This window comes from Bos grunniens, chromosome 3 (genome assembly GCF_055505025.1).
Source record: "Bos grunniens cultivar Pamir isolate PY7600 chromosome 3, Bosgru_T2T1.0, whole genome shotgun sequence".
NCBI classification, from domain to species: domain Eukaryota; kingdom Metazoa; phylum Chordata; class Mammalia; order Artiodactyla; family Bovidae; genus Bos; species Bos grunniens.
In genome coordinates, this window is record NC_141167.1 from 52439732 (window position 1) to 52453928 (window position 14197).

The following is a 14197-nucleotide window of genomic DNA, read 5'->3' on the forward strand; positions in this document are numbered from 1 at the left end:
TCACTGCACATGGGTGACTGCAGTGGTTTCATATTCTGTATCTGATTTCACAATTGAATGTGAATTCAGTAATGGGACATATAATGGTATCTAGAGTATTTTCTCAATCCCGGTTTCTCTACCATGTTGAATTACTGTGTTTGTATTCAAGAGAATCATGGCATCTGGTTCCATCACATCATGGCAAATAGAGAAACAGTGAGAGACTATTTTTGGGGGCTCCAAAAATCACTGCAGATGGTGACTGCAGCCATGAAATTAAAAGATGCTTACTCCTTGGAAGGAAAGTTATGATCAACCTAGACAGCATATTAAAAAGCAGAGACATTACTTTGCCAACAAAGGTCCGTCTAGCCAAAGCTATGGTTTTTCCAGTAGTCATGTATGGATGTGAGAATTGGATTATAAAGAAAGTTGAGCGCCAAAGAATTGATGTTTTTGAACTGTGATGTTGGAGCAGACTCTTAGAGTCCCTTGGACTGCAAGGAGATCCAACCAGTCCATCCTAAAGGAAATCAGTCCTGAATGTTCAATGGAAGGACTGATGCTGAAGCTGAAGCTCCAATATTTTGGCCACTTGATGAGAAGAGCTGACTTATTTGAAAGACCCTGGTGCTGGGAAAGATTGAAGGCAGGAGAAGGGGATGACACAGGATGAGAAGGTTAGATGGCATCACCGACTGAATGGACATGAGTTTGAGTAAACCTAGGAGTTGGTGATGGACAGGGAGGCCTGGCATGCGGCAGTCCATGGGGTCGCCAAAAATCGCACACGACTGAGAGTGAACTGAACTTGGAAATAACTAGCACATAATGTCCTGTGATAATGGGGAATAAGGTGTAGTGGGAATAATGAGACTCCCAAGTTGTATTTGGAGGAAGAACTTGCAACATACTCTAGTATTGAAACTTCCATGGAGGGAGGACCCTGGCGGGCTACAGTCCATGGGGTCACAAATAGCATGGGGTCAAGACTGAGCATGGACACACAAGTTGGATTGATGATCCTGAATTCCCTTTAGTTGAGGGAGTCTACCTCGCATTATGAAAGTTAGTTGCTCAGTCGTGACCGACTCTTGGCTCCTCTGTCCTTGGGGTTTTCCAGGCAAGAATACTGGAATGGGTTGCCATTCCCTTCTTCAGGGGATCTGGACCCAGGGATTGAACCCAGGTCTCCTGCATTGCAGGAGATTCTTTAGCATTTGAGCCAGAGAAGAGATTAAGCTTGACCTCGCATTAAGCTTGACCAAATTCTGCAGCAATTGACGGGACCGGGACACCTGAGAGTACATTCTCCATTTCTGTCTTTAAATCATTTTAACAAAGGAAGCATTTAATCACCTGTGTGCTCCGTCCCTCACTCCTGCCCAACTTTTTGCGACTCCATGGACTTAGGTCTATCGGGGATAAACGTGGGTGGGCGTGGTAAACGGGCTCTGCGCCTGCGCACTGCGACTCTGCGCGCCGCGCTTTCGTATTTTCCCCGCGAGGCTTTGTCCCACAGCAGAGTTGCTCTGAAAGATGCTGCGGCCTGACATATCACCGACGTTTTCTTCTGTCCCTGCGGCTTCCCCCTGCTCACCAGAGGCTCGGTCCCAGGGTCCCCGCTACAATTTCGGACTCCAGGAGACTCCTCTGAGCCGCCCTTCAGCCCAAGCCGCCTCTGCGTCTTCCCCACCAGGCACGTCTGGAGCGGCGGGTGACCGGAGCGGCAGCAGCAGTCTACCTGGGCACCCGCCCAGCGCCCTGCCGCCTCAAGGCAAGGAGTTGTGTGAACTTCTGGAGGTTCAGGGAACCGTGGTCTCTGGTTACCACAGAAATTTCAGTTGGTGTCTGTTTGGAATTTGGGAATGGAGTGCTCTGCGAATTGAGTGGGTCTGAATTGATTTAAGGGCTGGACTCTCCCTCACGTTCGTTTTCTTACAAGGCCTTGATGGTGGATGGCTCAGTTCTGAGGCAGGCTATATTCATATCCGGGGTACTGTGCCTCCGCCCGCGCCCCATGACAGAGGAATGAATTTGTGCACGAGTTTAGTGATTGGAGTGGTAAACCTCTTGGCTCCTGAACTTAAGCCTCCAAGTCCTTCTAGGGTATCTTGAAAACAGATAAGCTTTGAGAACAGACCAGATTTAACATTTTCTCTAATGGAGGTGAATAATACATTTAGTGTGAAAAATGACCTTTAAGGAGTATTTAACTCGTTTACTTTATAGTCAGTGACTCTCCATGACAAAACCGTCACCTTTTGCCCACACAGCATTGCCACTCACTGGTAAGGTAACAAATGCCAAATCCAGTGTCACTTTTCAGTTCATCTTATGTAAACTTCCCACTGTGTTTAATGTTCTTCACCAGTCTTGTCTTGAACTCACTTAATTTGATTTCCTTGATTCCACTTTTCCGTTTTTCACCTACCTTCCATAGAACTAGGCTTACTTTTGTTAGTTTACAAATTATTGGCTTGTCCTTAGAGGTTTTTTACCTGGCTCCTTCTATCTGATTGTGATTATCACCACAGCCCAGATCTCATCTTTGCCCCTAGATTCTTGTTTCAGACTGTCTTCTGAAGTTTCTAGTAAGGAATCAGTGGACATCCTCAGACTCACTGTATGATTAATTGAATTCATCTCTCTGCAGCTCCTCAACCTGTTTCTCTTATCTCAATCATTGGGTTTTTAAAATCTTTAGGAGACTTCAATGATTCAAATATTCCCTCACTCATAACATCCAAAGTTAACAAGTTCTAGATTTATCTTTTAAATAATTCTGTCCTTTTCTCTGTGCCATTACAGGCCCTTTTAATTTTGTGTCTGAATTATTGCCTCAAACTAATGCTTCTTTCTTCTAAGCTTACTTACAGTGTCACTGTAGAGTTATATGGAAAATGAAAATCTTATGTCCCGTGGCATTTCAACCAGTGACTCTATTTGCAGGTTAAAAAATGTACTCTTTAGTAGCATATCCAAGTCCACTTGGGATATGTTTTTAGTTTTTGCAGTCTTATATCTCATCATTTCTTGATAATTACCCTACTTTCTAACTTAACTGACCTACTTGCACTTCCTTCAAGGCAACATACATGTTTATCAGTATAATCCCCTTCTTCATGAAATGTTCTGTCACCTATTTATTTTCAACAATAATAACATCCAGTAATTAATGACTGCTCCTCTGTTCTAGCTTCTTACTTAGCATGTTGTATCTCTGATCCTTACAGTAAATCTGTAAGATAGATTTTTCTTTTGTCCCAATTTAAGAGGGAGCCAAGACCCAAATTGATGATATAGTTACCTTAGGTGCTCAGTGCGTGCTCAGTTGCGTCTGACTCTTTCCGACCCCATGGACTGTAGTCTGCCAGGCTTCTTTGTCCATGGATTTCTCAGGCAGGAATACTGGAGTGTATTGCCATTTCCTGCTCCAGGATATCTTCCTGACCCAGGGTTTGAACCTTTGTCTCCCATATCTGCATTTTAGATTCTTTACCACCTAGCCACCAGGGAGCTGAGTTATCTTAGGAGCTGAGGATAATAATATTCTGTGCTCTCAAAGAACTTATGGTTCAGTAGGGAAGATAGACTTAAAAATCTATAAAACTTTTAAAAGATAATTATTTTTGAGTTATTTACAGATATTGTGCTTAGTAGCTTCAGTCGTATCCAACCCTCTGCGATCCTATGAACCATACCCTGACAGGCTCCTCTGTCCACAGGATTCTCCAGGCAAGAATACTGGAGTGGGTTGTCATTTCCTTCTCCATACAGATATTGAGGTATTTAATAAGTAGGGGAACAAAGTAACTAAAGAAATTTTGCAGAGGAAATTCAACTTGAGGTAGTGTTGAAGAAGAAGATTATGTCAACTGAAGGGAAAGAGGGGAAAAAAAAACTGGAGAAGAAACTTTTATTTCTCTCATAAGAAAGAAAAATATGTGCAAAGGCACAGAAGTATGATATAGCATGTTGTGTTTGTAGACTACAAATAATTTCATTTGGTAGAGCAGTAGGGTGATCTATTTTGTTCCTTCCCGATATAAACTTGGAGTACTTGCAGGTATTTAATCTGGGAGGCAGATAGGTTTTTTTGCCATGCCAAAAACATATCTGGCTTTTGTGATTGGAATAGATGATAGTACTTTTCCCTGATAAATGGAATTTTGTAGGAGAAGCAACTTTTAGAGGGAAAAATGGTGAGTTCTTCTGTGGACATGTTGAGTGTGAAGAACCTTTGGGGTATCCATACATTCATATTGAGGCAATTGAATATATGAATCTAGGGCTAAGAAAGAAGCCTGGGAGAGATATAAATTTGAGGCCAGAGGGGAGAAGGTAAAGAAAATATAGGAAAATAGAGGTGAAGGAAATTGGAGAAAAACTAGGAGAAGTAAGTTTAAGAAGGGGATTAGAGTCTGAAAGTAACCTGAGAACAAGAAGCAGCCCTGTTTGTCTCCAGTCTCTAGTAACTATCTCCTTCCTTAGCTCCTTTAAGCCTAGGGTTAGTAACAGAGCATACTTTGTCTTGATTCTACACATTTCTTTATGATGATATTCTGTCTACCCCTTTGTAAATATTCCCTTTATCAAACACTCTTCAAATTATCCTAGTTTGAATGTGTTATCTCTCTGGAAACTATACAAAAATGTTAGATTTTATCCTATGGTGGATATGAGAGACACTGAGAAATTGTTAGAAAGGGAGACATGGTGAAATTTCTTTTTCAGAAAGATCACTAGTGATGGATGTGAAGAACTGATTAGAGAGGCATCACGTTGAAGGCAAAGAGAATAATTCAAAGACTTTTGAAAAAGGCTGAAGAAGATATGTGCTTAAAATGGGCCAGATAGGAGTGAAGATGGAGAGAAATTTTAGTGAGATATCTATCTATATAATTAGATTTGGTTACTGATTGGGTGTTTGGGTTCATGAAAGAGGAGTTAAGAGTGACTTCTAAGTTGATGACTTGTATGAGGTGCAAGATGCAAGATGCAAGGTGCAAGATGATGTAGTTGACCAACTGGTAGTAAAGAAAGGATAAATTCTGAGAAAAAGTTAATGAGGTAATTCACTTTTAGATATTTAGTAGTTCTGGGAAAATACCTAATGGTTTGTATCCAAAAAGTAGTTTTGGATATTTATATCCAAAAATATAAGGATCTAGAGCCACCCTATCTGTTAGAACTCTCTGTGGATAGATATATTCTATATCTGTGCTAATATAGTAGCCACTAGACAAGTGTGGTTTTTGTGCATTTTAAATGTGGCTAGTGTGACTGAAGAACTGAATTTTAATTTTTATTTAATTTAAATACCACATGTGGCAAGAAGCTCCTATACTGAGCAATGCAGCTATAGACCTAAGAATGGTTTTTGCATTTTTAAAGGGTTGGAAAAGTAAAAGAAGAAATTCATATTATAGTATCCAGAACTAAATATTGGAATATTCACTGGAAGGACTGATGCTGAAGCTCCAATACTTTGGCCACTTGATGCAAAGAACTGACTCACTGGAAAAGACCCAGATGCTGAGAAAGATTGAGGGCAGAAGAAGGGGGCAACAGAGCATGAGATGGTTGGATGGCATCATCGACTCAATGGACATGAGTTTGAGCAAATTCCGGGAGATATTGAAGGACAGGGAACCTTGGTGTGTTACAGTCCATGGGGTTGCAAAGACTTGGACATGACTGAGTGGCTGGACAACAACAAATCCAGAATTAAAGTTTCATTGGAATACACTTATTTATTGTCTTACTTTTTGTCTGTAGCTGTTTCCTGTGATAATGTAAGAACTGAGTAATGGTAATAGACAGTATGACCCACAAAGCCTAAAATATTTAACATCTGGCTCATTATTTAAAAGCTTGCCACCCTATACTTTACAGTGTTGAAGAGGAGTTAGGGCTGTATATGAAGGTTTAAGAGTTGCCAGGAAATAGATATTAATAAAAGCCAAAATAATAGATGAGATGTTCAGAGGAAATGTATAATTTTGATTTGAGAGAGAAAGTAAAGTTGGGAACCATTGGAAGCCAATAGTTAAGAGGCAGATAGAGGAAAAAGGACCTGGCAATGGAAACTAAAAAGAAGTAGTTTAAGGAGAATCAAGATAGAGAGTTGTTATGGAAATCAAGGAGGAGAGGCCAAAAGAGACCCAGGATTTTTTTTTTTTTTTAAAGAACTCCTAATTTAACTTAAAATCTTTTGCACGGCAAAGGAAAGTATAAAGAGATGAAAAGATAACCCTCAGAGTGGGAGAAAATAATTGCAAATGAAGCAACTGACAAAAGATTAATTTCCAAAATATATGAACAGCTCAATATCAGAAAAACAAAGAACCCAATCAAAAAATGGGCAGAAGACCTAAACAGACCTTTCTCTAAAGAAGAAGTACAGATGGCCAATAAACACATGAAAAGATGGTCAACGTCACATTATTAGAGAAAGGCAAATCAAAACTGCAATGAGGTATCACCTCATACCAATTTGAATGTCCATCATCAACAAATCTATAAACTAGGTATATAAATGCTGGACAGGATGTTCTTGAGAAAAAGGAATCTTCCTGCACTTTTGGTAGGAATGTAAATCAATACAGCCACTATAGAGAACAGTATGGAGATTCCTTAAAAAACTAGGAATAAAGCTACCATATGACCTAGCATTCCTATTACTAGGCACACACCCTGAGAAAACCACAATTCCAGTGTTCATTGTAGCACTGTTTACAGTGGCCTGCACATGGAAGCAACCTAGATGTCCATCAACAGATGAATGGATAGAGAAGATATGGTATTTGCTGGGCCATGCTTAGTCACTCAGTTGTGTCTGACTTTGTGACCCCATGGACTGTAGCCCACCAGGCTCCTCTGTCCATGGGGTTTCTCCAGACAAGAATACTGGAGTGGGTAGCATATCCCTTCTCCAGGGACTCTTCCTGACCCAGGAATCGAACCAGGATCTCCTGCACTGCAGGTGGATTCTTTACCAGCTGAGCTATTAGGGAAGCCCATAGTATATATATACAATGAAATAACACTCAGCCATAAAAAAGAACAAATTTGAGTCAGTTCTAGTGAGGTGGGTGAACCTAGAGCCTGTTATAGAGTGAAGTAAGTCAGAAAGAGAAAAACAAATACTGTATATTAATGCATATATTTGGAATCTATTAATAGAAAAATAGTACTGATGAACCTATCTGCAGGGAATGAATGGAGATGCAGATGTAGAGAACAAACTTGTGGACACAGAAGGGGAAGAATATGGAGGACAAATTGAGAAATTAGCATTTATGTATATACTTCTATCATGTGTAAAATAGATAGCTAGTGGGAAGCTGCTGTATAACACAGGGAGCCTGGCTTGGCCCTCTGTAACAGTGGCTGACTTTATTTTTTGGGGCTCCAAAATCACTACAGATGGTGACTGCAGCTGTGAAATTAAAAGACGCTTATTCCTTGGAAGGAAAGTTATGACCAACCTAGACAGCATATTAAAAAGCTGAGACACTACTTTGTCCACAAAGGTCCATCTAGTCAAAGCTATGGTTTTTCCAGTGGTCATGTATGGGTATGAGAGTTGGACTATAAAGAAAGCTGAGTGCCAAAGAATTGATGCTTTTGAACTGTGGTGTTGGAGAAGACTCTTGAGAGTCCCTTGGACTGCAAGGAGATCCAACCAGTCCATCCTAAAGGAGATCAGTCCTGGGTGTTCATTGGAAGGACTGATGTTGAAGCTCCAAAATTTTGGCCACCTGATGTGAAGAGCTGACTCATTGAAAAGACCCTGATGCTGGGAAAGATTGAGGGCAGGAGGAGAAGGGGATGACAGAGGATGAGATGGTTAGATGGCATCACGACTCAATGGACATGAGTTGGGTGAACTTTGGGAGTTGGTGATCTATAGGGAGGTGTGGTGTGCTGTGGTTCATGGGGTCGCAAAGAGTCAGACACGACTGAGTGACTGAACTGAACAACCTAGAGGAGTGCGATGGGAAAGAAGAGGAAGGCCCTAGAAGGAGGGGATATATGGATATCATTATATATGTATAATGATGGCTGATTTGAATTGTAAGGTAAAAACCAACTCAACATTGTAAAGCAAGTATCCTCCAATTAAAAAACATACACTTATTGGAATCCCTGGTGGCCCACTATGCAGTGGATAGGAATCCGCCTGCAGCAATCCCTCCCTCTTCCTGGAAGATTCCACGTGCCAAGGGGCAGCTAAGCCCATATGTCAGTTACAGAGCCTGAGCTCTAGAGGCTGTGCACCCACAACTACTGAGCCTGTGTACCTAGAGCCAGTGCATCACAAAAAGAGAAGCCACTGCAGTGAGAAGCCCATGCATTGCCACAAAGAGTAGCCCCTGTTCTAGTAGCCCCTGCTTGCTGCAATGGAAGAAAGCCTGCGCAAAGCAACAAAGACCTCACACAGCCAAAAATACATAAATAAATAAAAATGAACTTAAAAAAAATAATGTCTATGTGCCCACAACATTGTAAATCAACTGTACTTCAATGAAAAAAAAAAGAAAACAAATCTATGTGCCTAGACACTATGCTAGACTGTTTATGTACATTCTGTCATATTTTATGACAACCCTATAAAAAAAGTACTATCTTCACCATATTAACAAATTGGTGAAAACCATATGATCTCAATAGATGCAGAAAAAGCCTTTGACAAAATTCAGCACCCATTTATGATTAAAACTCTTCAAAAAATGCACAGAGAAGGAACCTACCTCAACATAGTAAAGACCAAATATGATAAGCCTATGGCAAACATTCTCAGTGGTGAAAAGTTGAAAGCATTCTTCCTAAGGTCAGGAACAAGACAAGGGTGTCCACTTTCTCCACTACTATTCAACATAAGTTCTGGAAGTCCTAGCTACAGCAGTCAGAGAAGAAAAAAAATAAAAGGAATCCAGATTGGAAAAGAAGTAAAGCTCTCACTGTTTGCAGATGACATGATACTGTACATAGAAAACCCTAAAGATAGTATCAGAAAATTACTAGAGCTAATCAGTGAAATATAGCAAAGTTGCAGGATACAAAATCAATACACAGAAATCACTTGCATTTCTGTATACTATCAATGAAAAATCAGAAATAGAAATTAAGGAATCAATCCCCTTCACCTTTGCAACAAAAAAAATTAAATATGTAGGCATAAACTTACCTAAGGAGACAAAAGAACTGTACACAAAATTATAAGATACTAATGTAAGAAATCAAAGACAACATAAACAGAAGGAGAGATATTCTGTGTTCCTGGGTAAGAAGAATGGATATTGTGAAAATGTCTATACTACCAAATGCAATCTACAGATTCAATGCAATCCCTATCAAATTACCAATGGCATTTTTCACAGAACTAGAACAAAACATTTCACAATTCATATGGAAACACAAAAGACCCCGAATAACCAAAGCAGTCTTGAGAAAGAAGAGTGGAGCTGGAAGAATCAACCTTCCTGACTTCAGATTATACTACAAAGCCACAATCATCAAGACATTCTGGTACTGGCACAAAAGCAGAAATATAGACCAATAAAACAAGATAGAAAGCCCAGAAATAAACCCATGCACCTATGGGTACCTTATTTTTGACAAAGGAGGCAAGAATATACAATGGGGCAAAGACAGCCTTTTCAAAAAATGGTGCGGGAAAAACTGGACAGCTACATGTAAAAGAATGAAATTAGGACACTTCTTAACAGCAAAACACAAAGATAAAATCAAAATGAGTTAAACGCCTAAATGTAAGACCAGAAACAATAAAACTCTTAGAGGAAAACATAGGCAGAACACTTGATGACGTAAATCAAAGCAAGATCCTCTGTGACCCACCTCCTAGAGTAATGGAAATAAAAACAAAAGTAAACAAGTGGAACCTGATTAAACTTAGAAGCTTTTGCACAGCAAAGGAAACTATAAGCAAGGTGAAAAGACAACCCTCAGAATGGGAATAGCAAGAGAAGATAATAGCAAATGAAACAACTGACAGAGGATTAATTTCCAAAATATACAAGTAGCTCATACAACTCAATACTAGAAAAACAAACAACCCAATCAAAAAGTGGGAAAAAGACCTAAACAGACATTTCTCCAAGAAGACATACAGATGGCTAACAAACACATGAAAAGATGTTCAACATTGATCATTATTAGAGAAATGCAAATCAAAACTAAAATGAGATATCATGTCACACTGGTCAGAATAGCCATCATCAAAAAGTCTACAAACAAATGCTGAGGGGGTGTGGAGAAAAGGGAACACTCTTGCACTGTTGGTGGGAATGTAAATTGATAAGCCACTATGGAAGACAGTATGGAGATTCCTTAAAAAACAAGGAATAAAACCACCATATGACCCAGCAATCCCACTCCTAGGCATATACCCTGTTCAGTTCAGTTCAGTCACTCAGTTGTGTCCGTCTCTTTGCGACCCCATGAACTGCAGCATGCCAGGCCTCCCTGTCCATCACCAACTCCTGGAGTTTACTCAAACTCATGTCCATTGAGTCGGTGACGCTATCCAACCATCTCATCCTCTGTCATCTCCTTCTCCTCCTGCCCTCAATCTTTCCCAGCATCAGAGTCTTTTCTAGTGAGTCAGTTCTTCGCATTGGGTGGCCAAAGTATTAGAGTTTCAGCTTCAGCATCCGTCCTTCCAATGAATATTCAGGGCTGATTTCCTTTAGGATGGACTGGTTGGATCTCCTTGCAGTCCAAGGAACTCTCAAGAGCCTTCTCCAATGCCACAGTTCAATAGCATCAATTCTTCAGTGCTCAGCTTTCTTATATAGTCCAACTCTCACATCCATACATGACTACTGGAAAAATCATAGCCTTGACTAGATGGACTTTTGTTGGCAAGGAAATGTCTGCTTTTTAATATGCTGTCTAGGTTGGTCATAACTTTCCTTCCAAGGAGTAAGTGTCTTTTAATTTCATGGTGGCAATCACCATTTGCAGTGATTTTGGAGCCCCCAAAAATGAGGTCTGCCGCTGTTTTCACTGTTTCCCCATCTATTTGCCATGAAGTGATGGGACCGGATGCCATGATCTTCATTTTCTGAATGTTGAGCTTTAAGCCAACTTTTCCACTCTCCTCTTTCACTCTCATCAAGAGGCTGTTTAGTTCTTCTTTGCTTTCTGCCATAAGGATGGTGTCATCTGCATATCTGAGGTTATTGATGTTTCTCCTGGCAATCTTGATTCCAGCTTGTGCTTCCTCCAGCCCAGCATGTCTCATAATGTACTCTGCATAGAAGTTAAATAAGCAGAGTGACAACATACACCCTTGATGTATTCCTTTTCCTATTTGGAACCAGTCTGTTGTTCCATGTCCAGTTTGAACTGTTGCTTCCTGACCTGCATACAGGTTTGTCAAGAGGCAGGTCAGGTGGTCTGGTATTCCCATCTCTTTCAGAATTTTCCACAGTTTATTGCGATCCACACAGTCAAAGGCTTTGGCATAGTCAATAAAGCAGAAATAGATGCTTTTCTGGAACTCTTTTGCTTTTTTGATGATCCAGTGGATATTGGCAATTTGATATCTGGTTCTTCTGCCTTTTCTAAAACCAGCTTGAATATCTGGAAGTTCACGGTTCATGTATTGTTGAAGTCTGGCTTGGAGAATTTTGAGCATTACTTTACTAGCATATATCCTGAGGAAACCAAAATTGAAAAAGACATATGTATCCCATTGTTCATTTTCTGCACTATTTATAATAGCTAGAACATGGAAGCAACCTAGATATCCATCAACAGATAAATGGATAAAGAAGTTGTGGTACATATATACAATGGAATATTACTCAACCATAGAAAGGAATGCATTTGAGTCAGTTCTAATGAGGTAGATGAACCTAGAACCTATTATATAGAGTGAGGTAAGTCAGAAAAAGAAAGATAAATATCGTATTCTAACACATATATATGGAATCTAGAAAAATGGTACTGAAGAATTTATTTACAGGGCAACAATGGAGAAACAGATACAGAGAATAGACTTAAGGACATGGGGAGAGGGGAAGAGAGGGTGAGATGTATGGAAAGAGTAACATGGAAACTTTACATTAGCATATGTAAAATAGCCAACGGCAATTTGCTGTATGTCTCAGGAAACTCAAACAGGGGCTCTGTATCAACTTAGAGGGGTGGGGTGGGGAGGGAGATGGGAGGGAGGTTCAAAAGGGCGGGGATATATGTATTCCTATGGCTGATTCATGTTGAGGTTTGACAGAAAACAACAAAATTCTGTAAAGCAATTAGCCTTCAATAAAAAATAAATAAAAAAAGAAGGTAGTATCTTATACCAATAGGTAAGTAACTAAACAAGGAACTGAACCCAGGTAAGCCTAAACTCTCTTTATACCAGTTGCCTGGGAGGAGAGAGTTTCTATGAAGAAGTCAACAGAGGAAAAGAAGTATAATTACTATACAAAGGTGTATTTGAAGCTTAGAAGGTAGTTTGTAATTATCAAGAGTAATCTCAGTGAGCTTGCATAAGAAAAAGCTATATTAGTGAACACTTTTCATTATATTTTAGTACGATGTTATTTATGTTAACTTTGTCATAATTTGTTATATTAAAAATCATTATCAGGTTTTTTAATGATTATAGAGATTTTATATCACATTGCATAATTCTGAACTTTAAACTGATATTAAATTTTTTTGAATTTAGGTTCATACTTTAGAAACAAAAGATCTTTTGCAGAAAACACACATGCATCAAATGTTACGCTTGGTACAAGCTCATCCTCTGCACGAGATAGTAATTATCCTCAAATACTAAAATCTCCATTATGTGCTGGAAATCCCCAGAGATCAGGTTATAAAAGTTGGACACCACAAATGGGATATTCAGGTAAAGTAAGTGGAATATTGACTTAATTGATCTTTGAAACTTTTAAAGTTTTATAAATTATATATTAGGGTAATTAAGGTAATATGAAATTATTTGAAGCTAATATGGAAGACAATAATAACTATGTCAATTTAGCCATATCTACAATTTGATGCTAGATTAATAACACTACATAGTTTGTGATATTGTTTGCTTAAAAATGCAGGTCTAAGTTTTCATCATTCTGACAAAAAAAGATACTAGAAAGAGAAAGCCCTTCCTTTTATACATATTTGCTTAAATCTAAAGTTGGTCCTGTAATACTATTGAGTGTTTTTTAATATTTAAATTTTAATATTTATCTAGATTTAGATTTTCTTGAGGGGAAAATGGGTGAAGTAGGTCTATATGTGTAAGCATCATTTAGTTAAAGGTATATGGCTATATAATACAGGGAGCCCAACCCTGAGCTCTGTGACAACCTAAAGGGGTGGGATAGGGGGTTGGATGGGAGGGAGACTCAAGAGAAAGGGATATACGTATACTTACGGCCAATTTTAGTTGTTGTATGGCAGAAAGCAACACAACATTGATTAAAATTAAAAAATAAAAATTAAAAATTAAAAACAAAATTTAAAAAGGTATATGAATGTATAGATTTACAAAATAATGACAAATTATTTTTCTAAGTGATTTTACTAATGTGTACTCTTACTGGCAATGTATGAGAGTTCTTGTTGATCTATATCCTACCCAGCATGTGGTACTGTCAGACTCCTTAACATTTAACAGTCAAGCAGTTGTAAAATTCCCTGATAGCTCAGTTGGTAAAGAATCCACCTGTAATGCAGGAGACCCTGGTTCGATTCCTGAGTTGGGAAGATCCCCTGGAAAAGGGATAGGCTACCCACTCCAGTATTCTTGGGCTTTCCTGGTGGCTCAGCTGGTAAAGAATCTGCCTGCAATGTGGGAGACCTGGGTTTGATCCCCTAGGTTGAGAAGACCCCCCTGGAGAAGGGAAAGGCTACCCACTCCAGTATTCTGGCCTGGAGAATTCCATGAACTGTATGTTCAGTGGGGGTCACAAAGAGTCAGATATGACTGAGCAGCTTTCACTTTCACCTAAGTGTAGTCTGAATTAGCATTTTCCTGGTTATAAATGAGGTTGATTATTTTTCTTAAAATGTGTATCTTCTTTGCTGGACTATAAACTCTATGAAGACAGAGACTGTAGCAGTTAAAATCCAATCTGAAGTAAAACTATACAATGATTTAAACAGGAAAGATTTAATATAAAGAATTATTAAACTGTGATGGAAAAATAACTATAGGATATAAGAA

General features: G+C 39.2%; 1 protein-coding gene across 3 annotated transcripts in view; it reads left to right on the plus strand.

Moving 5' to 3' along the window:
• Nucleotides 1–1313: 1313 nt before the first annotated feature.
• MSH4 (mutS homolog 4) overlaps nucleotides 1314–14197 on the plus strand; it is a 99259-nt gene continuing 86375 nt past the window's right edge. The window contains exons 1-2 of one of the 3 annotated variants that reach the window (XM_086390638.1): nucleotides 1314–1759; nucleotides 12695–12877. In XM_086390638.1, coding sequence (XP_086246764.1) covers nucleotides 1522–1759; nucleotides 12695–12877 — 421 coding nt within the window. In that variant the 5' untranslated portion in view covers nucleotides 1314–1521. Of the gene's footprint in view, nucleotides 1760–12694; nucleotides 12878–14197 lie in introns of those variants that run through there. The other 2 variants (XM_086390637.1, XM_086390636.1) reach the window with 2 other exon arrangements.